The 27,508-nt window shown below is 33.0% G+C and overlaps 1 protein-coding gene across 3 annotated transcripts in view; it reads right to left on the bottom strand.

Moving 5' to 3' along the window:
- Nucleotides 1-27,508, bottom strand: part of LOC135837381 (diencephalon/mesencephalon homeobox protein 1-A-like) — a 158,224-nt gene that overhangs the window by 92,351 nt on the left and 38,365 nt on the right. For all 3 annotated transcript variants that reach the window (XM_065352633.1, XM_065352634.1, XM_065352635.1), the window contains one exon: nucleotides 8,619-8,672. In XM_065352633.1, coding sequence (XP_065208705.1) covers nucleotides 8,619-8,672 — 54 coding nt within the window. The remainder of the gene's footprint in view (nucleotides 1-8,618; nucleotides 8,673-27,508) is intronic.

Raw genomic sequence — 27,508 nt, 5'->3', positions numbered from 1 at the left:
GTTTGGAAATTTTCAGAGATTTAAAAAAATAATCATTAGATCTCTCAAGTCAGAATACCTAAAAAAAAAATCAAATTTTTGCCTATCATGAAAATTGAAGGAGTTGAAAAATTTAAAAATTTTCAAACACATAATGACTCTTCCAGAATTTGTTTTTCAAGCTTTATTTACTTATTAAAATATTTTAAAATGATTTGGAATAGCTTTTCATTTTAGTTACCTACACATTGTAAAAGAGGATTTTCATTTCTGAAAAAAAATTGATTTACTATACTGAAAGCATTTCTAGCTCCCTCACTTTTCATGGTAGGCAAAATGTTGTTACCACATTTTTTGCTTTTTTGACTTGAGAAATCTAATGATGCAATTTCTTTTTGAAAAGTGAAGATTTTTACTCTTTTCACCATCAAAGTTTCCAAATCATAGCAGGCCTCAAACTCAACTCTCAAGACTGGTAGCTCAAGTTTCTGTGATGTGTAGTAAGATCTAAAGACTCACATTCACAATATAGATCATTGTTCATGAAAATTCCTAGAAAACAGTTCATGAGATCTCCTAAATATCTATTTTCCTCTCCCCCCTCCCCAAGATAGAAAAGAATTTCCGAGAGATTTTCATCATTTCACAACCGGAAAAAAAAACAAAATTCATTAATATGTACAAAAATGATTTTTGACACGCAGGAAAACAGCTCTAAATTAAAATGAAAACGTTCATAAGACCATAACCATAAAGTCGATTTTCAACTTTGATGAAGACGAGCAGAAAATTGATGTAAAAGTACCAAGGAAAAAAAAATACCTAATTGAAAATTGACATTTTCTACTCAATCTAAACCTTTTAATAAAAGCTCAAGGGATCAATTTTTCAAAACCCTACAAAAAGATTGTTTTGGAAAAATTATTTACAAATCGATTAAATATCTACAGCCATAATCAAGGTGTTTCAACAGAGTTTTTCAAATTTCGTTACGTTTGAATTTTCACAGAGGAGGAAGAGGGGGGAGAGGAAGGCAGACGGAAACACCAGTCGTATGTTTTTTTAAGTTCTAGACATATAGCAGTAAAAAACATCTATGTTCCTGCTTCAAAAAATTTCAATCATTGCAATTAAAATAAAGTTATTTTTAAGAAAAATTATTCCGCCTGAAAAAATTTTCTATTCATAATATTAATATGTATTTTAGGATTTCTTGGGAAAATTTAAGGGAATGAAAGAGGAACCGAAGATCTACCAAAAGTGGGATCTCAAGGCAAACAAATTGAGAAGAAATCAAAACGTTCAAAAAATGTATTTTCAAAGGTATTTTTATTAAACACTTTTTTTCATAATGTGGAAGAAATAGGAAAAACTTGGGTAGCCTCAGCAGTATTAAAGCGGATTAGAAATAAAAAGAGATTTTTTAAAAAAAATTCATCACTTTTTGCATTTTTATCTTTTCCACTACTTTTTACAAAATTTTCAAAAGTTACTTATTCTCTAAACCGCGTAGAAATGATTCAAAAGCAATTTCAAAAATTCCTGGACCCCTTCCTCCTTCTTCTATCCCCTCTCCCCTTAAAAAAATAACAAAAAACAAACTCCAAAAGAAATTGAATAAAAAAATTTGAAAATTAAAACAGAGAGTGCAACAAGCAGGACAATACAAGAAAGCATCACTTTCAAAAAGATGACATTTTTTCAAGTATTTAAATTTTTCAGAAACCGGGACACGGGGACAGGAGATAACAATTTCTTCAGATGAGGCTGAGACAACATTTTTCACTTCTTAAAAAAAAGAAAACAAAATACAAAAGGTTTCAAATTTTGATAAAAGAAAGATAAAAGGCACGATTTTTTAACGAATTTAATAAAATATTTCAACTTTCTACAATGGAGTAAGGGAGGAGGGAGGGGGTCAAAGTCATTTCAGATCAAAAAAATGTTCAAGCCAAAATTTTCAATTACTAAAAAAAATATAAAAATAGGTAAATGAAAACTTTTGATAAGAAAAATGGTAAGAAAAAAACAACTTTTCGACAATGTTGACAGAAAAAAGAAGAGCAATAGCAGGGTAACGGGGCACATAGGTAAGCAAAAAAATGAAAATTTTAAATTTTTCATCGAGACACTGCTCAATGTAGTCAATTTGAAAAATTTTCCTGTTATTTCAAAAATGATCAAAAATCATTTTTTAAATTATATTTGTAATTTTTCTTCGCTTTTGATTGAAATTTTGACTAAATTTACAATTTTATGGCACAATTTTCGAAAATCGTCATTTTTACCGCACGTTTTAGAACTAATTTCACAACTATAGATTCAGGTACTTACTCAAATTTCAAAAATAAAAATAAAACTGAAAATAATATTTTTCACAAATCATTTCCACTTTTTCCTAACACCTCCTCTGCCTTACAACATAAACACGTAAATTGAAGTTTTCAAATGATTCATTTCTATACCTCACAGCTTCATGTTTTATTGTTTTTCAGACAATTTTTAGAATTTCCCATCAATAATGTTGAATTCGCACACATTATAATGATACTTACATACATGTACTAGTACGTTATCGAGCAAATAAAATTTCAAATGGTATTCGATTAAAAAAGCAGATTTACGTCAAACAAAAAGTAATTTTTTATATTTTTTTTTTCAAAATACACTATGAATAGGGCTATTTGGAAAAAATTTTCGTGCTCGTTTTTCTATCGAATTGATATTTTTTTAAAATGTAACAAAACACCTACAAGGGAATATCATTCATTATAAAGCAAACGAAGAAAAAAAAACTGATTATGTTAGATGGAACGCTGAGCGTGTATCTGTTTCGAAACTACTTGAAATGGTCTTCAGTATGGGCACAATAGGATTTCATGATTAGTTACCTTAAAACGTTCATACAATTACAACGTTCTATCAGCATTTTGAAAAAAAAAACATGAATTTTCTGTAAGGAGCCTTCGAATCTCCAAATCGTCTCATAGCCTCGTACATATTCCAAATGATTTCTTGCGTTCCCCCTCCCTCCACCCTTTCATTATGATTACCTTTTGGTATATTGAATAATTCTCCGTCATCGTCATTCACACCTCTTGGGTTAGCAGGTTCAGGAAGTCAAATCCTCAGTTCACCCTACCAGAGAAGCCTTTGAACCTTCGATACAAATCACAACACAGTTCGGAAGCTCATAATCTAAATGCTCATAGCTTCATGCGCATAATACATTTCTACTCATTCCATCCACCCCCCCTCCCTCCTCCTCCTCCTCACCATTCAATCATTCTCCACACATACCTACCCTAATATTCGCCCACACCTTGGACCACACATCACACCCAAGTCAACACATTCCCATCATCATCATCATTGAAATCACCTTATCATCGCCATCCGCAGCACCCTGTACAAACGTACATATTTCAACCCTTCTACAAAAATGCATTGCTCTCTCGCCAGTCGCCAACGCACAGTAAAAGAATAAGAGAAACTTCGACCCCAACACCGTTCAAAATATCCATTACCTTAGATCAAAGTGAAGCCAAACATAAAGGCCTGCAAATGCTGAAATTCGCCAAAAAGCTCCTTATAAAACATTGACATTTATACACGTGATAGAAAAATGAAGAAGAAGTTGACGAAAAAAAAAAAAAAGGAAAGAAAGAAAGACAGAAAAAAAAGAACGAGAAAAAAAAAACCAAAAGACGACGCCGAACGCCCGCGTCTTCGACTCCGACTGTATAGCTTTTTAAATGGGTAAAAGCCGAACGACAATTTTAAACAAAAACATGTGCAACGAAGGAAGCCATGATGGAATAACACCCTTCCATGTTTGATTTCATTATACGCTGTACTACGTATATGTACAAGGCGCACCACCGATTCTCTACATACATTCGTATGTATAGGTATACTATACGAGTATTCATACACACACGTTAAGACAAAAGGGATGTGCGACGTGTACTTTTGTATTTACTATTGCTTTTCACACGTTCGTCTGGTTAGCTTGATATTTTAACCCTAATTGTTAAGTCACGCCTTTTTTTTATACGCATACACTAGTGTATGTGTATGTATACGATGTATAGTGGCACATTAGCGAACACTAGTGCCAGAATACCTATCTCGTGTTTTTTTATATCATCTATGAACCCGTCGTCGTCGTCACAACGTAATGAAGATGTATTAAAATTTTTTCTCTTGTTCTTTTCTCACTCTGCAGTCTACGATAATGTATTTCCCCCTTAGTTTTTTCAACACTTTTGTACATGGTACATGCAAACATATCCAATCCATAGACACAAGTGCGAAATTTTCATACATAGATAGGTAGGTAGGTAGCCTACCTTAAAAATATACTTAATACAATATACTGTGTGTTGTTCGGTTCTAAAGTGTTTTTTTTGCCTTCGTTTCAAGTGATAGTGTGATATTTTTTATGTTAGATATACGATTTTCTACCTATCGGGTACTTAAAAGTGTATACGATATACGAGTTCGAGAGTTTATGTTGCGGTTCAAAGATTGATGTTCTTTTTTTTTTTTTTGTTGCAGGTTTTCAGTTAGGTTTTTAAATGCAGACTTTCTTTACATTCGCTCGATCCGCTCGCGCCTACACTTATGGAATCATTTTATATGAGCTGTATATTTCTTTTAGATGCAATCAATTCCTTGGAAATGGGGTACCAACAGAATGATCACTTCACTCGCAGACCAGAAACCTTTGGAATCAGCAACTTGGATCTGCTATTCGTTTTTTGCTGCCATCAACTTTAATATTCTTTCATCATCAATCATCACAACCCAATTAACTGTGAGAAAAGGAGTTCAGGAGCTTGAAAAGTCAACGACAAAATCTCTTCTGACTTGGTCCATTTGTTAATTATTTTGAAACTCTTCCAATTAAAGGGACATCGGCGCAGAAATTCTCAAAAGCCTGTTGAAAAAGGATATCTCAAATAGATCATACTCGTTATCATCGGAACTGCTGAGGTATTGAAAAATTTTCAGTCTGGTCTTCTTTCTCACCATGTTGATAGTAGTACGTACCTGAGCCTTAATATTATGGTTCTGAGGAACTCGCTACCTTTGCTTTCAACAACTACTTCTCCTCAACCTCTTATTGGATAATTGTCTTCAAAAGTTGTTATTTTGGCTTTCTCTGGTACTTTAATTTCATAGGCGTCTGATGTATGTATTTGTTAGCATCGGTATAGGTGGATCTTTAGAGGTCATCAACTTTGAACGAATTCAGTTACGGTTATTGTTGGGACTTTTGATAAACTATTGAATGTTTGGAAAGATTTTTGTACAAATTTCTGAAGATTATTTCCATTTTGATGGATTTTTCCACTCCAAGTGAGGTTTTTCAGGATTTTGGAAGCGTTTTTGATCCATTTCTGAAACATTTCTGGAAAGACCGTCAAGACAAAAGAGGAGGGGCAAAGGGGGCAGTTTACTCCCAGCCCACGCTTTCAGAAATACATACCTGACAGAAGAAGAGCCTGTAATGAAAGACACCCGGCTTTTTACTTCTCAAAACACACATTTTCAAAAGCTTTTACCTCACTTCGCACGCGTATGTTTTTTTTTCTTTTTCAAAATTGAAATTTATAAAAGAATGTCATCCAAATTCTAATATATTTTAAAATCCAAAAAATAAACTCCTTTGATTTAAAAAAAACATCATTTTTGGTTCTCTCAAAATACAAATTTTCAAAAGTTTCCAGCCTCGCTTCACTCAGACCTGTCCTCTTTTTTTTTGAAAATCAACTTCCTAAAAAAAAAACTCGTTTTTAGGACTCTCGAAATCAAATTTTTAAAAACGTTTGCCTTTGCTTCACACGGGTCATTTTATTTATTGTTTTAAAAATGTTTAAAAAACACACATTTGAGCCCCCAAAAATTCAAAACAGAAAATGAAAATTTTTATAAATAATGTGAATACCTACCTATGATATCAATCTGCAAAATTGGTATTTTTTCCTTATCAGTCGGAAACTTTTCAGTCAAATCACTCCCTCTTCTCACTCAAAGAACCCCATATGTAGTTTCGTCTCTAGAACTGGGGCCAAATTATATTTTCCTCGGGCCCGTATTTGCTTTCGACGGTCCCGGATTCCTCAAAATTGTAGAACTATCCATACAAAGTGTTACTCAAAACATTGATTAATCATTAAAAATGAAGAAAATCAAGGATATGGGAAAAAATGAATGAAAATGCCTTCAAAAATGTGAAATTATTATCCTAGATACCTAATTTTTTGCCAAGAAAGAATCAGTTGGACTTGAGTAGGTATAACAAGAATTTTCAAGAATAAACAATTTTTTTCCATAGGTAATAGGTAAGATTGACTAACTTCTGATTTTCTCGGAGTCTCTCCTCTAAAATACCATACCGGTACTTTATCAGTTCTAAATCTCAACTTTTTCATGATCGCTTTCAAGTGAAACATTTTTTTTTTTTTTTTGCCTAAAACAACAATAAACTTCTCTTTAAATAATATTTCCAAAATGAAGCTTTGAAAACTGTGAAACTTTTAAAATCCAAGTTTCCTACGCCTTTCTCATTTTGATCGAAAATTAAACGTTCAATAAACAAGATATTCGCAAGTTTGCTATCTCAATTTCTTAAAGATTCCCAGACCTCAATTTTCCCCCCTCACATCCCGAATAATTTGAAATTTGAATATTCAAGGCTCCGCAAAATATTGAATAAAAATTTGATGTCTGATTCTCTTCTTGAAATGCCACAAAAAAAGCTTCCAAAATTCTTTATATGTAGTTCTTTCTGCGAATGATTTTGTACAATTCTAAAACTTATTTTCCTCCATAAATTGAAAAGAAAATGTCGTAAATAGTACATAAATGTGACTGAAAACTAATTAATCACTTCTCTCACTAATTTCAATCTCTCTCCGTTCTCTTTCATAGAATTTTTTTTAGAGGGAGATCAGAATCCATATCACAGGTCAACATTTTTTACCTTTTGAAAAAGCTTTGTTTTTTGACTAAAAATAAAATATGATGACACTGTTCACTATCTACATATATCGTGCAAAAGCAAAATACACTGTAAAACTAATTTTTTGCTGGAAAATTATTTCCCATATTTTTCAACGCTCAAGACATCAAAAACACATTTTCAGAGCCAACCAAACATCGTATGAAAAAAATAATGCTAATAAAGTATTGTAAAGCGTAGAATTTCCCACAAAGAAGTTTCAGTTACTACATTCTTCTCTAAAGAGGTTGTTTTCGAGATACCTATTTTTTTCGAGCTGAGAATTTCAACCCTTATCATGTTCTGTCCCAAATATTTAGGCAGGGCTATCGAGAGGGGGAAAGGGGACAGTTCGTCTCGGGTCCACGCTTTCTGTACATTCTGGCAAAAGATGAAATAAAGTCCTATTTTTTTTACTTCCCAAAACACAAATTTTCGAAAGCTTTTGCCCCAGCTTCGTTCGAGCTGGTTTCCTTTTTTTTTCAAAATTGAAATTTCCTAAAAAAAATATTATGCAACATTTAAAATTTCAAATTAAAAAAATAAACTTACATAAATTTCGAAATAAAAATTTTCAAGGTCTTTCACTCTTACTTGTCCCTGTTCTCTTTTATTTTTCAAAATTAACATCCTAAAAAAAAAGCTTTCAAATTCTAAAATTTTAAAATCCAAAAAATAAACTTCCTGCATTCAAAAAATCATCATTGTTAGTTCTCTCAAAATACAAATTTTCAAACGTTTTCTTTCTCGCTTTGCTCAGGCCTGCGTCCTCTTTTTTTTAAAATCAACTTTCCCCAAAAAAAACATCATTTTTAGCCCTCTGGAAATCAAATTTTCAAAAACTTTCGACCTTGCTTCGCTCGTTTTGAAATTAAAAAATTCACATTTGGGTCCCCAAAAATCAAAAACAGAAAATGAAAATTTCAAAAAATCTTAAGAAGGAATATGACATTAATCGGCAAACTTGGTATTTTTTCCCTTTATCAGTCGTCAAAAGGTGGGTATAGGTTTCATTTCACAACATACGTAGACATACCTCATACCTGTGAATTAAATACTATACAGGTACCTAAATATAATTAATAAATGGGGTATCTCATTCCATATCAACGAAGCAACATTTCCCCCTAATATATAAGCTGCGTAATCTTTACCCTCCTAACCTCTCCAGTCTCCATCACAGAGAAAAACACCCCAAAATGTATTTTCAGCTGTTACCTTAACTCCAATAGTCCCAAACTTATTAAATTCATCTCAGGGACCATGCATGAGAGGGGGCGTAGCGGCATACCTTTTCAAAATATGCACCTAGCTGAAAGGGGCAAGCTGAAATACGCCAGAAAGAAAAACATTCCTGACATTTCATCAAACTAATCAAACACAAACTTCATCGGTGTGCCGATAATTTGAAGTAAAAAAAAAAAGAAGAAAAAAACCTAGTCATCGTGACTCGTACGATCGATATGCGACGTCGTCGTCACATGTGATATAAAAAGTATCACCACCGCGGTAGCGTGAATTCTTTGCATATAATATTCTATAAAGTACTACATACATAGACATACGTACGTTTACGTACTATAAAGCTCACGACTAATAGAATATTAAAAATAACCATGCTTGTACTCACTAGGTATACAACTACTGGCAGTAAACCCGGCTGTTTTTGATAAATGCGGAAAGCCTGAAATTATAATGTCGTCATTAGTACACCATATTATTACCTACGTATACTTTACTTACATTTAAAACGTATAGCTTATAGGTACTACTACGTGCACATACAATGTACATTGTACGTACATCTATAAGAGTATAATAACTCCATTATTATATCTTTTTACCTACTATGTACCTGGCTGGCTACCATCACCACACTTATAATTAACCCTTTATTTATAGTGGTTATGTTCGCCAGCAGAGCTCACTAGTGTGATGATATCGACCACTTTAATTACCTTAATCGCTCGCATTAGGTATACAAGTATAAGGAATACCATATACCCACATAATAAATATCTATGGTATGTAGTTCTACGTAAATATTTTGTACATATTATTATGGTATTTCTGAAAGTAATGAAAATTTATCATCATTTAATAAAATATAATTTATCGTACATATAATTTCCCCAGTTTGAAAAAAATATTACCATTGTTTATCTCACTCGGCTCCTCTCTATTTTTTTGGTAATTGCTTTTTCCACACATTTTCCTCTTCGTGGCTGACATTCGTCATAAATAAATTACCCCTCACTTCGAGGAATTATCACACGCGTTACATAGGTATCAATTTTCGCGGAAAATTCATTCGTTAATTAATTTACTCCTCAACGTGCCCCACTCTGATACAGGTGTTTACAAATTATACGTATACAAACATCTAAACAAAACAAAAGCGATATGTCACGGTGAAATTTACCTTCTTTCGTTAACTAAGTATTTAATCGATAAATTGCACATGACAGGACGTGGCGAAATGTTTCATAAAACGTGGCAAACAAAAACCATCGCGTAATTATCTCGGTAAATTGCGCAAAAAATTTATAAGGTGGTATAGGACGATATGACGATTTTTTTCTTTGCTTCGATCATGGGTCCTTGCATACATGAAATGTTTTCACATTTTTTCTTCAAGGTAATTTTTTTTTGAAAATGGCTGATGAGGTGAGAAGTTGCATTGAATATTATAGATATGTGATTATAGGAAGCGTTCAAAAAATCAGTGCACAACTTTCTGAACATTTTTCCGAGTAATCAAACGAATCTTTAATGAGTGTTAATTTATCGATGGTTTAAAAAAAATTCAAATAGTTGTGATGGAAAAATGGAAAAATTTGGGAAATTTTTTAAATATTTTTCCTCATAGAAAATTAAAAATACAAGACTTGATCACAATTCAATTTAAATACTCAAATAAGTATTCAAACTAATTGAAAAAAAAACTGATGATAAAAAAATAAAAATACAAAAATACATAAAACAAATGAAGAGTGATATTCCAAAACTCGCGTTGTCCATTTTTATCAAAGTTGGGTTTTCAGTGGTACCTGGTAGATGAAGTATTAACTCACATTCCTACATCATCAACTTACCAAAATGAGGTGTTAAACTCACCTAAATAGCCAATTCACTAAAAATTTAAAAGAAAATAATGTTCCAAAACGCGTTTTGTCCATTTTTATTGAAATTTTTTTCAGCAGTATTTAGTGGATGAAATGTATACCAGCTACACTCCTACATCATAAATCCACCCAAATAAAGTGCTAAACTCGCCTAAAAAGCCAATTTACCCGTTTAAAGGGAAACTGTTTTTCCTCTCTCCTGAAAAGTTGTGAAAATGGACAAAGCGAGTTTTGGAATATCACTCTTCAAATCATTTTTTATAACAAGAGAATTATTCAAAGAACGGGTAAATTTTTCACCAAAGCTAAAAAAACGAACAAAGAAATTAAAATCCAACAAGCATAAAATTGAAACAAATTTTTTACTAAGGTTTTTTTTTTAATCAAAAAATTTTACTATCCTTTTGATTTCTTCATGAAAACACAAAAATGAATTATCTTAATCAAATCTCCATTTTATTCAAAAAGTTTCTAGAGTGAACTTAAATTTATTTTTCAAGTTTCAGAGGAAAGAACGGGGTGCTCAAAAAGTTATCAACGATGGTAAAAAAAATAAAATCCTAGATTTTCGAATTGATCTCAAACCTCCCTTCCCCTCATTTGTTATTTTGAGCTTTTCAACATTCGAAGACATATTATAATTAAATGCAATTATGAATATTTTTACTCCGAAAAATGAACTCAAGGCATTTAATTAATCATCTTCAACATTTTTTTAATGAGCAGAGGGTACATAAAAATAGTACTTTTTCAAACATTTACTCATTTTTAAACGATGAACCATTTTTTTAATAGTAAAAAATCCAATTAATTGCAGCAGCACAAATATTTTAAGCAATGTATCCCACAGAAGACAAATTTTCATTCAAGAACTTTGCAAAGGGGAATAATCATTCAAAAAATGATTTAAAACTGAATTTAAAAAAAAAATCGAATCAAGCTATGTATTATTTGTAAAAGATGTAAGTAACCCCCTATCTCTCAATAAAACAGCCACTAAATACAGAATGGCTTTGAATTGGTGATTTTCTTTGAAAAAAAAATTATGAACAGGGGAAACTTGGAAAAATTGCTTTTTTTTGCCCATAGATAAGTATGACAAAATTTTGTGGCTATTTAGCAACTGTTTCTATGTACATAATTGACTATAATCATGAAATCGTGTAAGGAGATCCTAAAAAATCATTTTTCATTATTCCTCAAACACTTTCAAGTGAAATAATTGTAAAATTTTGTAAAACAAATGTAGTTTAAAAAAAAATAAAACCATTTTAGAATTCAAGTTTGTAAGCGTTTTTCATCACTTTCAATTCTTTTGGTAGAAGACGAAAAAAACAGAACAAATGAAAAAAAAACACGAAAATTTCGATCATTGATCTATCAAAGAAATGAAATCTGGAAACTTTAAGGCATTTTGGAGGCTGAACAAAGGGTCCTACCACAAATGAGACAAAAGCCACATTAATCATCTGGTTCGTATCAAGTATGTAATTTCCTCTGGGAGGCTTCCATTTCTAGATAAATATTTGCAAAAAAAAAATCAAATTCAAAGATTTCAAAGGGCAATAATGGTATGCTCGAAACTTCGAACGGTTTCAGAATCTGAACAAAGAATTTTTAGAAAAAAAATTATAGGAACCAAAATTGTACAGAATTTAATTTACAGTCGTTTTACTCTCATTATTTTTTTACTAGAAGGAGCAAAAAGAAAAAGAAATCCCCTAGAAGGACATTTTCAGACTGAAAAATGGGCCAATCATAGGTATCCCCTTTCCCGTCCCCCTACCTCCCTCCCAAACACGTTTAAAAAATCACCAGAAGAAGTATTTTCAGAAAATATCAAAAAACCAAAGAAAACACATCAAGATAATAAAATAACACCTTTAATTAAGCCATTAGGTACCATTAATAATACAACGGAACGTTCAAAAAATTTCTCAAGTATTTTAGTATCTAGGTATAGATAGGCCCTAGATTAATTTTTTTTATTTTCAATTTTTTCAAAGTATGAAAAACTGAGTTTTTTTCAACACACGCAGTTTTGATTAAACGGTTTTGAAAATTCATAAAAAGGAAGGACTTTCGGATAATAAGAAACTAGAAATGATTCTGTCAAATTCCGCCTCATTGAATAGGTACCTAATCGCTTCCTTTTTTTTTTCGTTGAAAAAATATGCTAAAAAAAGGGCTTTGGTGAATAACTTTGTTTTTTTTTTTTGGAGGGAAACTAGCTCAAAAAGTTGAGCAATCGAGCTAAAAAAATATAAAATCGTGACTAAGATATACAGAAGTACGTACATATATCTATTCTAGAAATTGAAAAATGTTTGGTTCAGTGGAGAGTAATTTTAGAGGCGCGGGGAGGGGCGGCAGTGAAAAAATTCCCGAACAGCCCTGTAGTATGGAACCTCAGACTTTAATTCAGATGCAAATGTCTATACACTTCATTATTTTCTAGCTACAGTTTCCCTCCAAAAAAAAAAAAAAAAATCAAAGTTGTTCACCAAAGCCCTTTTTTTAGCATATTTTTTTCAACGAAAAAAAAAAGGAAGCGATTAGGTACCTATTCAATGAGGCGGAATTTGACAGAATCATTTCTAGAATTTATAAACCTTCACACATTGTCATTTTTGTTACTTTTTCATCAACTTTCATCAATTTCGTTTCAATTTTCAAATTTTCCAACTACCCACTTTCTCAAAAATTTTAATTGCATCAATTGAAAAAAAAAACATTTTCCTCCTCCATTCACTATTCAAAAATCCCTCATCAGTAAATAGGGCTACCATTCCATACCTACCTAAGAAACCCCTCCACTCTACTCACAAAATACCTCCATCACAGTCCACCAAAAACTCTCTTCTAAAACAACAACAAAAACGCAGACAAAATCTCCCCTTGAAAATACCCACCACCACATCAACCAACACGCCATCGCCACATCCACCTATACCTACACCACGATACATATTAAAAAATTCCTCAACCGCACATCTTGTCGGCTTGGCAGTTTTCACTGCGACGAAACGAAAGCTCATCGTACGGTTGAAAAAATTACAATTAAAATTCTAAACGATTTTTTTTTCATCCTCAAAAACAAACAAGCATTGTGTGACATTTAAGGGGAGGAGACGCTTGAAGGCCGGTGTATGCGCGCAATGCTTAGCTTCATCCTTACACTTTAGGTATACCTTGTTGTACGAGTACGAGTACGTCGACGTCGTAAATTTGCAAATGCACATTGGCTGCGCTCCCGCGTCTCGAATGAATGCTGATGCAAAAATAGCTATGCAATTTCCTATGCATAACGGCATTAAATATTTCACCGAGTTGAGTAAATATTCATAATGTTTTCATGAAAGTCTTTTTTTGTACGCTGTTAACCTTTTCTTCGTCTTAATTCAAAGAAATTTTGCGTAAGAGAAACTTGATTAATATAAAAATACTATACTATGAACTATACCTACGTATGTGTGTGCTTGTTTTTTTATGTACAAAATGTATTTTGTACGTACCTAATGTTTTTTTTCGCATTTTTCTTTTTCATTCTTCATATTTTTAATGGTTAAAAAAGCAGTCACAAGTAGGTACCTATAGCTCCCCGTGTCTCTAGTGCTTTACTACATTCAGCATGGAGTACAAGGCTTACGCAGACGCATCTCCACGTCCCTTAGCGAAAATGATATTTTCAGCGGAGAAAATGCCAACTTTTACTGATAGGGTGTTACAATTTTCAATGAGAAATTACAATTTTTAGCTAAAAAAAGACGATTTTTGTAAAAAAAAAGGAACCATTAATTTTTAGTGAAACCCTGCCAACTATTGAAGAACAAAATGTGACCATTTCAGTGAGAGAAAAAATGTATAATTTTTAGGGTTCCCCCACCACGGGGAACCCTATTAAAATCGCTATGGAGAATTCAGCGCCCCGCGTTATTTAGAAAGGTGTCTGATGTGATGCGTATTACGCTACCCATAAGACACCTTTTTACGTGCTTAGTGTTTTTCAGTTTCTTCAACAACACTCGTTGCTACGCATTTTCAACTTCGTTTTTATCAGCCAACAATTTTTACTTATGCAATCAATTTTTCTATTAGCCGCACATTCCAATTCTACTTTTTTAAATTTTTTTATTTCAAATTAAACTGAAAGATGAAAGTGTTTAAAATGGAGGAAAATTTCAAAAATTAGTAAATAAATGGAAATTTATGAGTTGTAGTTGATGAATGAAATTTTCAAACTGACAGCGTTTCAAAATTAGTAAGGTCCGATGTTGTTACCAAAAATTTGTGATTTCTCTATTGTGGACTGTGGAGACACCATTACTTCTCATATTCAGCAAAACTGAAAATAATTTTCAGTTTTGCTGAAAATTGAGAGCGCTCAAATGAACCTAATTACAATGTCCAAGTGTAATACTGGTCTAATAAGTATAAAAAAGAATAACCAAATCGTCATTAATATATGAATTAGAACAAACATAATCCAATTTACAAGCTTACAGGATAACAGGAATGTAATTCCCAAATACATATTTACTTTGGTTTGATTGAGTACTCGCAAGTACATATATGAAAATTAAGGGCCATATTTATAGACAGTACTTAGAATTGATATATGAATACTTCAGGATCCAATCTCTCAATTTAATGATAGATCCACTTTTAGAAATTCAATCATGACTGGAAAATTAACTTTGAAAATCATTACTTAGCCAAGCAATTGCTAAGTATCGTCTATAAATATGGCCCTAAAAAAGAAAAATTCTTTATCCAAGAATGGGGAACCCTGTTGCCAGGTCCTGTGGACCTCGCTTGTTGGTTATGAAAATGACAACTTTTGATTTAAAAAACGACCCATCAATATTGTTGATGAAAAAGTGTTGATTTCTTTGATATCTTCTCTCTTCGTCTATCACCCCTCTCCCAACCAAAAAAAAAAAAAACAGACGCAGGGTCTTCTCAAAGTTTTTCTCTAAAATTTTTGAATTTTTGCTCGTAAATTTTGGAAGCTTTCAAAATTTTAAAAGTAAAAATTCAACATTTTTGAAAAAAAATCCAAAACCTTGATGAAATAATTTATGCTAGGTAGGTCTCTTCATATGATCACATCACTGACTCATGTGATATGAATATCATAAATGGCCACCTGAGAACACGTTAAAATGCCAAGCAGCGAAGTTTCTGATCCATCTCAAATCAGATCGATACTGAAAGGAATATAGATTTCCTTTATCAAAAAAATAATCCAGAAAACCAAGCACATCAGATGAAGTAACTATCAAACTTGAAAGAAGATTCTGTGAAATATTTCACTCCCTCCTCTCTCTTTACAAACGGATTCTCAAACCAAAAAAAAAATGTAAATTAGGCCTATTTTGACGTCATTAATGAAACTTTCAAATTTTGAAATTTTCAAGAACCAATAGGTATGTTTCAAAATTCAACAAACGGAAAAATAGCATCAACTTTACATAAGATTTTCAAATATTAGGAAAGGACTTTACAGGGAAAAAAACTATTTTTTTAATAAAAATGCAGGACTTTTGAGGCAAATGTGATATTTTTCCAATTTGTTTTTTTTTAAATTTTCATTCTAATTCTTCGTCAAATGCACTACTAATTGAACAACCCATCATCTAATAACCCTCAACAATTCAAAACGTGGTCAGTTTAAAAAAAAACAACAATTCATTCTCTTAAATTTTCAAAAAAAAAAACACACATTTAATTTCGCAATTTGAACTTTTAACGTTTAATTAAATACGATCATTCATTATTCGACCTCCTTCAGTACATCAGTTCAGACCAAATCAGGAACGAATTGGAAGCAGAAGTTCATCGGAAAAAAGCAATAATTCAAGAATTCTTCAGCTTTTTTTCGATCACCCTTTCAAAAATTAGTAGCAGAACAAGATCCCAATTTTACAACCAAGGCTGATTTTTTACTCAATATAAGTTACCTACCAAAAGACCTGTCAAAAAAAATCTTAAAACAATTAGGAGAATTCAGCCTTCAGCATACCCCTCCCCTGTCTCACACACATAATAACCCATTCTAAATCACCATAAAAAATGCACTTGAGATCATCGTAAAAAATTTACTTGTCATCATTAATAAATTTTTGAAATCACCTTCACCACCAAAAGGTTTTAAACTGAATTTGAAAAAATGACTACTTATGGGCAAAAATGTGTTCCAAAAATCATCCAAATAATTTAATAAAAATTACTTTTAAAAAATTCCTTTAGGTAAAATAATCTCGAAAAAATTCCAAACTAAATCATCATCGAGCAATTTAATCCAAATCACCACAAAAAGTTCACTTGAGATTATCATGAAAAAATTCAAAATTCGCTAGAACTTGACCCTAAAAAACAATTTGAAATCACCATGAAAAGTTCTAAGCTGAATTTTAGAACATGAAATTCTAAATCATTACAATCTAAAATTTATTTTAAAAATTATCAAAAAAATTTATTGAAAAATACATAGGTAGGTACTATAATGAAAAAAAATGATTTTAAATATATCACGAAAAAATTCCAAACTAAATCATCGTCGAATAATTCATTTTAAATCGCCACGAAAAATGTCCTTGAGATTATGAGAAAATTGATCTGTCATCACTCTAAAAAAAAAAATTCATTAGAATTCAACACTAAAAAATGTTTAAAAATGAAATTCTAAATTTTTTAAAAAATAAACACTCAATTCCAAAACAACTTCTCAAGGGCACGGCAAAATCTCAAATGACTCATGAGAGCTGGAACCCTTTGAAGTAATACCATTGAACCCTCACCATACAACCCCCTCCAAACCGATTTTTCCTATTGAATACCTATCCAATTGAATACAATAGGATGTAAAAACATGCCTCCTGAAATTCAAACGTCTTATTTAAAGTTACCCTTTCATTTATTCAATTTTGAAAAAGAGACAAAGGGTAAAAGTTGATCTTTCAAAATTGAAAAACACGACTAAGGTGTTGTTCAATTTCAAAAATTTAAAATTTATTTTCCAAAGGTTATAAATCAGTAGAACTGATGTAGGATTTGCTTTTGATATGGCCCTTTCCCCCTTTTTTATTCTTTTTTGATAAACATTTTCGTACATTAATATTATTGTAATTACTCAAGAAGCTGCTTATATTAGGTCTCACTTATGTATGAAAATTTCAAAAAAAAATTGTCCCATTCCTTCAAGAGGACATTCGAGCCAAAGAATTTTTCAACTTTCAGCCCGAAAGTGTGCTACTCACACCAATAACGGATCGTCGAGGCGAAAATTGTCATCATTTTTTCACACACGAACCCACATCGTATAAGTATAAATTCGCATCTCGAAAACGCAGTAATCAGAGCAAAACGCCCATCACAAATATGTACCTACACTGTATGATTACCACCGATGAACATGCGCGAATAAAAATTACTCCTCGTCTATGGTTTCTGGTCATTGGCTTTATTTACTCCCAAGCAAATAAGTATACCTATGCAACGTATGCGATGGCATCATCATCATCATCATCACAATCACCGAACAAATAACCACATTAAATTGACGGTATTGGGTGAAAAGAGGTGAAAAAAAAGTATAAATAAAAAAAAGACAACCCAGAACGCTCATCCAATCCATCCTCAGCTCGCTCGAGTTTCCGGTCCCTATTGTTATATAAATTTAGGTTGTTTTAATAATAAAGGTATGCGTTTTATTTGTACCACAATATATATTCTAGTGCTAACTGTTCTCTCTCGCTCATTATTAGTTACAATGATGTTGCACAAAGACCTTAGCACATTTTGTTGTGTACGTACGTATTTGTGCTCGAACGCCTTTCCATAATTGATAGACACCTTTCCACCATCACCACCATCTACACCGCCATCATCATAGTCAGCAGCAGGTCTCTTCTAATAGGTAACTTGCACGCTCTCTCCGTATAGTTATACTTATTATATGATTACGTATCTATCCTATGTGTATAACTCTAAAATTTTCTACCCTCCTCCTTGTTCTGTAATGTCGAGCTAGGTATATGTATAGATTATTATAGGCAGGTACCATCTCATTAATTATATCACAAAACAGAGTTTCCGAATCGAAAACTTTTCAGCTACCTCCCCCTCAGTCCCCCCTCTTGCCCTTGCCAATTCCAAAATTCAACGCTCTTCTATAATATGTCGTCGACTCGACTCGACGCTTATAATTAATTTACAAAACATAAGGGTTATGCCGTCGTCGACGCCAGCAAATTGCCAACGACTGGGTCTAAATGGTCTACCTCTACCCCTCTCTCTCTCTTTCTACACACGTATGCCAGTTGTAAACCATTATTAATGGTTTCGAATACCTCTACATCGATGGTATGTATTTTCTTAAACGTTTAATTAATTTGTTTTCTACGCTAATCAATTTGATCTGTAGGTACTTGTTTAGGTGTTTTTAAACGATTTGTACGTATTAGAGACGAACGAATATTGCCATCCATTCCCGATCTCCTGATTCCAAATGGCGTATCAGCAATCAGCATCATTTTCCAAACCACTACCCAGAAATTTCTCTCTCACCAGCTCAAAAACATTTCCACACCTGTAACCTTATCCAAATTTTTCCACATTCTTCGCACAGATGTACAAGCAGTTTAACTAAGTTGTTTTCCTTCGTCGTAATTATTACGACAACGAAGAATTCGACAACTTACACCTTGAGCTTTGTCTTATACTCATCGTCGTCGTCGTCGCCGTCGTCGCTGCTGCTGCTGCAGTCGAATTTACCAATTTGTTAATTACAACACTCTCGCGAGCGCTGTACGATGTTTAACCATCATTATTACTCGTTTGCTAGCTACATACCTATACGTATGTACTCGTAATGTTTCAACAAACTCCAAAATTTAATTACTAAATAGGCTAATGACTAATTAAAAATTCGTTGCATGTTATCATCACACTTGTCAATTGATTATCGTATTATGTATATTAAACATACACACATATACGTTTAATATCAACTTAATATGGTTCGTTGTATGATAAAAGCCATTTGGCTCGAATCTCTGACTGAGAGGTGAACGAGCAAGGTGAATTAGAAATCGAACTTTTAATTGGTTTAGTCATGCGAATTTACGTATAGATACATAGGCTCAGAAAGCTGTAAATTTGATCGCGAAAAATACGAGATGAGGATTCGATTGAAAGGAAAAATGCCTTAGAATTTGATATTTGGCAACGCTGGTTTGAGTATGATGATGGTGAGGGGACGAAAAAAATAGAAAAAATCAACCTGAATGGAAGATTGGATAAATTAGTCATTTCATTGGTCATTGTAGAGAGAGGGGGAGGGGTGAGATCGAAAATCAATCCACTGTCCGGCTAAATAAAAATCACAAACTGACAAAAACCAAAACAAAAAACTTGGAAAGACCCAAATTGGCGATGAAAAGACCCATTTTTCGCATATCTCCAATCTTGAGGGGTTTCAAGTGGTCTACCAAGCAGAACAACATGAAAAAGTAGGACTTTTAGGGTGACATTTTCCCTAAAATTTCAAAAACTGCTGACCAAAAATTTCCATTTTCAGAAAGAACAGAAAAAGTTTTCAAAAAAAATCAACAAAAATCTGAAAGATGAAAAAACCAAGTGGAAAATTTTTAGTGTTGATGAAAAAATAGAGAAAAGCAAGATTTTTTTGGAATCTTTGCAAGAAAGCAACACAGAAGCAGGAACAGCAAGACTCTCAGACATTCTGGATTTGGAAAATCAAAATTCATGCTTAAAAATTTGATCAAAAGGACCCCTTCCCCCTTCTCTATGTCAACTCATTATGTAAGAAATGTTTTCAATATTTAAGTGAACCAATATCATGAATTCATGCAATTTTTCAGAAAAAAATCTAAATCGCTCATTTTTGATTTTTGTGACCCCCCCCCCCCACACCTGCACCAAAAATCTATCTGCTTGGAAAAAATTCAAAAGATTTGTTATCAACTGGAATAAGTTATTCAAAAAAAAAAACAGCTCACCCGAAACTCAAAAAAATTTCGAAAATTGTTCAAGTAAGGATCTTTGTCCATTTTTCATCACTTTTATTTTGAAAAATATCCTGATGGACTGATAACATTTCATCAAATTTTACGAGCTGGGAAATATTAAAAACCGCAGGCATAATACCTCTTTCACTAGATAACACTACCTAATTAATTTCAACTAAAAACTTTCAAAAATAAGTATCTATGTAATTGACCAGCAAAAAATCAGTCTATAGCTAAAATCAATTAACTTACTGAATTCCGCTGAATTCACAACATTTTGGATAAAGTGAAACAATGTTGACAATTCTAAGAAATGGGAAATATTTCATTTCGCGACGATTCAAACAATTTTTCACTCAATTTATAGCTTAAAATTGTTTTGCACTTAATTAGTATCACTTCACTTGAATTTGAAATAAACCGAAGGAATTCGTTCAATTCACAAAGAGCAGCGTTGCCAATTCTAGAAAATAAACAGATATATTTCATCTAGCAATGATTCAAACAATTTTTTCACTCAATTTATACCTTAAAATTGTCTTGCACTTTTATTGATGATTTAAAAAATGACAAAATTAACATCAATCACTTCACTTGAATTTGAAATAAATCCAAAGAATTCGTTCAATTCACAAAGAGCAGCGTTGCCAATTCTAGAAAATGAATAGATATTTCATCTTGTGATAAATTAAGCAAATTCTTTTATTCAATTTATATTCCCTCAAAGTCCTATTGATTGATGATGCCCAGAATGATCAATAAATCAGTATCACTTTAAATAAAGAGAAACAAAACACGTTTAATTTTAAAATAGCGACGTTGCCAATTCTAAGAAATAGTTACCCACAACCAGTCATTTCATTTCGTAAAAAACCAAACTCTCAAGTTTTTCTTGATGCACAAAATTATAACCAATTTGCCTCATTTCGCAATAAGCACTTGAAATACACATAAGTCGAAGAAATTCATTTGAATTTGCAATTTAGCGATGTTGCCAATTCTAAAAAATCTTCAGATAGGTATTTTAACTTTTTTACAAACCAAAGATGCATTAAATTATCACAGAAACAACATTAATTTGTTGAAACATCTTCATTCACCAAAAACTCATCACATTTATTTATGGAGAGCAACGTTGCCAGTTCTAAGAAGTAAACGGATACTTCGACATCTCGCAATAAATTCATAATTTTTAGCTCAATAATGGCCTCAAAATGTCCTAGGATTCTTATAGATGCCCGAAATGATGAATAAATCAGCGTTATCAATTTTAAAAAATGGTGAATCATATATTTCTCTTGCTATGAATCAAACATATTTCACTTAAATCACTCTTCAGAATACTCTCGTTCTTTCTTATGTATGAAATGATGATTAATCACAAATCAGCATCATTTAATTCATAAGACACTTGGAATAAATTGGGCAAATCGATTCAATTAATTTTCTAAAAGCGACGTTGCCAATTCTAAATTTATACCTAGATATTTTGCACTTGCGACTCGCTGGGTAATTTTTCACGCGGTTTAAATCTACTGATCTTTCATTTTTGATTGAACGAAAAAATTATCAAATTTACAGACAGCAACGTTGCCAATTATAAAAATGCATAGACATTTTAGTCATACAATGAATCGAGCACCTTTTTCAAACATTTTCGCTTCAATTTCTTTCAGATCCACATCGATGCATGAAAATTAATGCATCGACATTCCCTTAAAACCTCAAATTCGCCATTAAAAACCCATTTAACTACAATCTGCGACGTTGCCAATTCTAAAAAACACAAAACTCTCATCAGTACCCTTCTCACCAGGTAATATCTCCTCCACAATCAACAAATCATGCACCCCTAATCAACCCCCTTTCCTCATTTCGAACCATCAATCACCCACAACATCATCTGTCGATGAAACCTCCACCGCACACGAACTTTCGACATCAAATTTCACTTCACCACCGCAATCGAACACCTCGACATCTTCGTATTCATCAAGTTACCTCCCAATTGACGAGACAACACTTTCGAACAATTTATTCCGAATCGTCGACATTTCTCGTGTAGTTACACTTCAGCTACAATACAACATAGATAGACAAACTGGCGGCTTAAAGCTGCTGTAAGCTTCGAAGGGGGGTTAAAGGGGTACACGGTACATACAGCGCGAAAGAAAAAGAGAAAAATCGAATTTCTGAAAGCAAAACACGAGCTACTTTAACAAGCCCAAGTTTTCGCTACACACGACTCCACAACTCGGGCGAAACGAAAGGAACACGTAAAGTGGCGTGAAATAACTCGTTAAAATATTCATCACAGAAAAGGAAGGAAAACTAGAATTGCGGAGGAAGTTAGAGGGTGTCGCAGCACATAGCATAGCGTACGAAAGGACGAAGCTTGCTGCGGATAACGTCAGCGTAGTGTACCTACTGTACGTACCAATGGGGTGGTGTAGGAATACGTAGTCGTCGCGGGTGTAGATTTAGTCGTTGACATTGTGATGATAATTGGAAATAGCTGGTTGCGATCGCATCTTTTCAAGCCCCAATTTAATTCTACCGCTGGCGGTGGATGGCGCAGCGGACTCGACGACAGCGACAGTTGAATTTAATAGATAATTGAACTGTGACAAACACAGTGCTATTACTGTGTAACACTATATAGTCTGCCTCCTTCTCTACCCCATACCCCCTGGTATGTACAATTCAATACCTACCCTGCTTTTACAAGGTTCACTCTTTCGCTCGTTTTTATATATACTATATAGAGATATTTAACACCCCCGAAAATTACTACAACGTTTCCTTTTCTTCTTTTTTTCTCTCTTTCTTTTTTCATCATCGCATCGAGGTGTTTTTTTCTCCTTATTTTAATCCAATGTCTTAATCTCATCGCCTGTTTGGGCTTCCGACGAAGTGTTGTTCTAAAGTGTGCCTATTTTATGGTTGCAATTTACCAACTACTTTCTTTCTTTGCTTCTTTGTTTATAGATGGTATGCCATTAAGGTTCGCAGTAGGAGGAAAAAAAAGTTTCGAGTAGGTTGACTTTTTAGTACACGTGTAAGTGGCTTGTACAGAAGTCTGTTTATAAATTTGTTTTTTTTTTTCTGTTTCTTCTTCACAAAACTAAAGACACCAACTCGAAGCCCCTAGGTCAATCCCTAATAGGCCATTACCGAATTACACGAGTTGATGTTTACAAGAGGGTTATCATCATTCGATATCCTAGACAAACAACTACCAACTTTCCATTAGCCTACGACGTGATGTGCATTTCATCGCCTGATCGACTCGATATTTTCACAGTATTCTGATGTTTGCTCAGTTCGCTACTGGGTGATGCTGCACCTGTTGCCCTCCATTTACCTTGGCTTATTTAGTCAATTATATTGTGTCGTTGCTCGTTTACGAGAAGGCACCGAACCTATCCAAATATTGGCCAGATAAATAACAAACATTGTTGCAAACTGAATAGAGTAGTTTATTCAAAATATCACAAAAAAACGTTCAAAGAAGTTCAGATTTCTATTTTTTTTACTCAAAAAATTTCAAAAGCCAAGTCTCTCCCCCCCCCCACGAAAAAATGATCACACTATAACAATTGAGAATTTCAAGCTCTAGATACAATTTTTTTTCTCTTCAATTTTTATTGTTTTTTACAAAATAACTTTTTGAACTGGCAAGTGGAAACCTCCAAATTGAACGAGCATGCCCTAAAACCCATCTTATCAAAATTTCAGGCACTCGAGTTCATTTTTGAACTTTTGGTAAATTTTTGAAAAAAACAAAAATTCAAAAAAAGCTGTTTTACGATGATTTTTTAACGAGAGAGAGAGTGCTTGAAGAGCTTGGAAATTTCGGGAGAAAATAATAAACTTACATCAGTTGAAGGTTCCAGAATTGCTGGAAACTGGTAGTTTTGGAGGTGGAGAGGAATTATTCACACTGGTTCGTTTTGCTTGAGAAAAAATACTTCATGAAGAAGTTGAAAAATCGCCACCAAAAGGCCTTCAATTTTTTCCAAAAATGCAGAATTTTTTGCAATGAAAAAATATTGCAGACTTTCAAACTTTTCATCACCAAATTAAGTTATTTTTTTGGAAAAACTGAGTTTTCTACAAAAAAAAAAAAAATTGTAGCCAACAGCATGAAATGAGACACCCTGTGTACGAATTTTTCCGGACAAAAATTCATGATTTCTTCAAGTCCTCGGGTAGATAAATTCATTCACATCCCCCCCCCCATTACCCGAAAAAAATTCTACAGCCTTCACAAAAATGTGAGTAAAACATGAATTCATAAGGAGAAAATGTCAAATCCACTACGAGAAATTATTACACAGGGTGCCCAAAAACTATAAAATTTTAGATGATCATTATTTGAATGGTCTTTTTTAAAACAAAAAAAAATATTTCCATAAAAATTCATAATTTTACATCATTTAAATGGTCTTAAGTGTCCCACTGCTAAAAATTTTGATTCTTTTTCTGTGCTTCTCAAGAAAACATTATGAGAAAAAACTTTTAGATTATTCGCTGAAGAAATTTTTTGATCCCACATGAATGACCTGAAATCTAAAATAATGTTTTTTGGGTGACTTTGATGATTTGAATGACCTATCAAATGTGCTAATTAATTATTTTAGGTAGGTAAGTTTGTAGGATCAGTTGCCCAATTACATCAATTTATGAAGTGACATGAGATGAGTAGCGAGAGAGGGGAGGGGAAAATCCAAGCCACCTTTACAGAATTTGGTGAGATTTTTCTGCACTGATTTCCTCCTTTCCACTCAATGAAAAGTTTTCCAAATCCTCTCAATAATGCTTCATTTTCGAAAATGAAGCTTCAGAAATACCTACATAAATTTACAATTTTATAAAAAATTGAGGATAAAAAGTTGAAAAAAGGTGTCACTGTCTAAAAACTCTTTAAAAAATTGCAAAAACTGTCACTGTTCAGAATAGCATTAAAATCAGTCAAAACAGCGAAAACATTTTTTAAAATGTGATAAAATTGTTTAAAAAATGGGCACAGGCTGGTTTTAAGAATAACCAAAATTCTTTTTTAATTTTTCAGAACTTTGAAAAATTTTGAAAAGGTAGGGACATTTTTCTATTCTATTTGAATGACTTTTGCAATATGACGAAAATGTTTATTAAAAAGTTTCACAATATTGTGCCCTATTTTGGCAATTTTTTTTTTCTTGGCAGGGATTTTAATCACAATTTATGCATATTTTTCTATTCTATTTTCATGGTTTTTTTAGAGTTTCGAATAATTTTAGGTTTGTTTTTATAACATCATATTTTACATTTATCATTTTAAAACACATTTTGAAAAGATGAAGCAAATACAATATATTTTATGCAGTTTTCACTCAATTTTAATGATTTGACTGGTATAGTTAAAATAATTTTAGTCGGATTTTCCATATTTTTCTACCTTTTCATCGTTTCAAAACACATTTTGAAACCCCTGGTAGCTTTTAAGCACAATTTTTGTCATTTTTATCACTTTTGAATAATTTTATTATTATTTCATCTTACTTTCGGTCAATTTTATCATTTTAAAATGAACTTTGGACGAATTTAATCGTATTTTAAGCCATTTTAATTCGATTTCAATGATTTTTGTAGTCTTTTAAGCGATTTTAATGGCAATTGTACAATTTTTTATCATATTTCAAATAAACTTTATGACATTTGAATTGTTGCATTCACGTTTCCAGCATTTCTTGCATTGTTTACACCCAATTTTAAAGATATTTTGACCATTTTAAAGATAATTTCACAGTTTTCAATCAATTTTTCAACACTTGAAAATATTTTTTTCAAAATCTTACAAAGGAGGGACCCAAACTGAAAATTTTTTTCGAACTGGATAGAGCTAAATCTTAAGCAACGAGCTAGAAATGGGAAAAACAATCAAAATTTCACCAAATTGGCCTAGAAAGCTAAAATTAGTTGGATGGCCTATTTTTGAACCCCTCCCCTTCCCCCCGAATCTATTGGAAACGGTTTCAAACTGCCTTGAAAATCAAAATCGAGCCAAAATGCCAAAAATGGGGAAAAAGTCAAAATCAAAATGCCACCAAATTGGCCCAAAATTCTCTACGTAGCTTTTTTCGACCCCCCCCCCTCCACTAATCAATTAAAAATGGTTTCGAGCTATCTTGTGAGTAGTTCTAGATTCTCCAGCAGATTTTTGAAAATCAAATTTCTACAAAATTTGACCCAGTCGAGTTGAAAAGCTAAAATTTACTTCATATCCTAATTTTAATATGCCGAGTCGATTGAAGGTGGTTTTAACTTGAGCTGTTCTAGAGTCTCTAGCCGTATTTTGAATATTCAAGATTTTCAAATAGTGCCATAAAAACAGTCCAAATTAACACTCCATCAAAATCAGCGTACCTAAAAGTCCAACTTTCACGACCCCTACACCAAAACATAAAAATCTCAAACAAAACTTCCTCTTGCAACTTGACATCTTCACCTCTACACTCCAAGCAAACATCACAAATAACTCCGGCACAATTCTACGAACCCCTTCGACCAAAACAGAGAAAGAAAAGAAAAGAAAAACCCCTCAAGAAAGGAGAAAAAATCGGAAAATAATTAATTCCGCCAGTATTCTATAACCATCGGAGAAGTCACGAGAGAAGCATGGAAACGCGATTTAAAAAACGTTGTTATTCTCTTATGATATTTAAATTTCCAAGGGAAGGTGTTAATTCATTAATATTCGTCAGAGTTTTTGAAAGGCGCGAGTGTCGCTTTCGAGTCGTCGATTACAATTTCAACAATTTATACGCGAGAGAAGAAGGAACACGATGGCGATGGCGATGGCAGCGGGGCGGTTACCCACTCTATACCCAGCCTTCTACACCTACACACGTCTAAATACCCATATTGTGTCTAAGTGTTGAGCAAAGTTTACGTAATAACGAAAAACAAGAGGAAGAAGAAGGCTGAAGGCGCGCGCCAAACCAGCAGCAAAGAGCGTACCGCTTTAAATTTCTCGCTATGCAATAATTAGGAAAAGTCTGAATGGTAGCGGTATTGTTTAGCGGTAATCGATAATTTGCGGGCGTCATACTCTCTTACACGCATTTCTATTCTACACCCTTTGAGTGTGTGGGTCGGGGCCGGGGCCGGGGCAGCAGGGCAAACGCAGTGGTCGCTAAAATCTTGGCGAATTTTTTATTAGCCGCGGCGTCGTCGGGTGCGGGCATCGCACAGCCCTCGACATCCAGTCTCTCTTTTTAATTCATTAACCATCCTCGGTGTGTATGTAAAAAAAAAGAGAGAGAAAAACTCGTCTAAAGAGTCGTCGTGTTTTTTCTTCTTTTTTCGGTACCGTTACT

This window comes from Planococcus citri, chromosome 2 (assembly GCF_950023065.1).
Source record: "Planococcus citri chromosome 2, ihPlaCitr1.1, whole genome shotgun sequence".
NCBI classification, from domain to species: domain Eukaryota; kingdom Metazoa; phylum Arthropoda; class Insecta; order Hemiptera; family Pseudococcidae; genus Planococcus; species Planococcus citri.
Note: the sequence above shows the minus strand (reverse complement) of the source record. Positions and strands in the feature narration are given on the sequence as shown.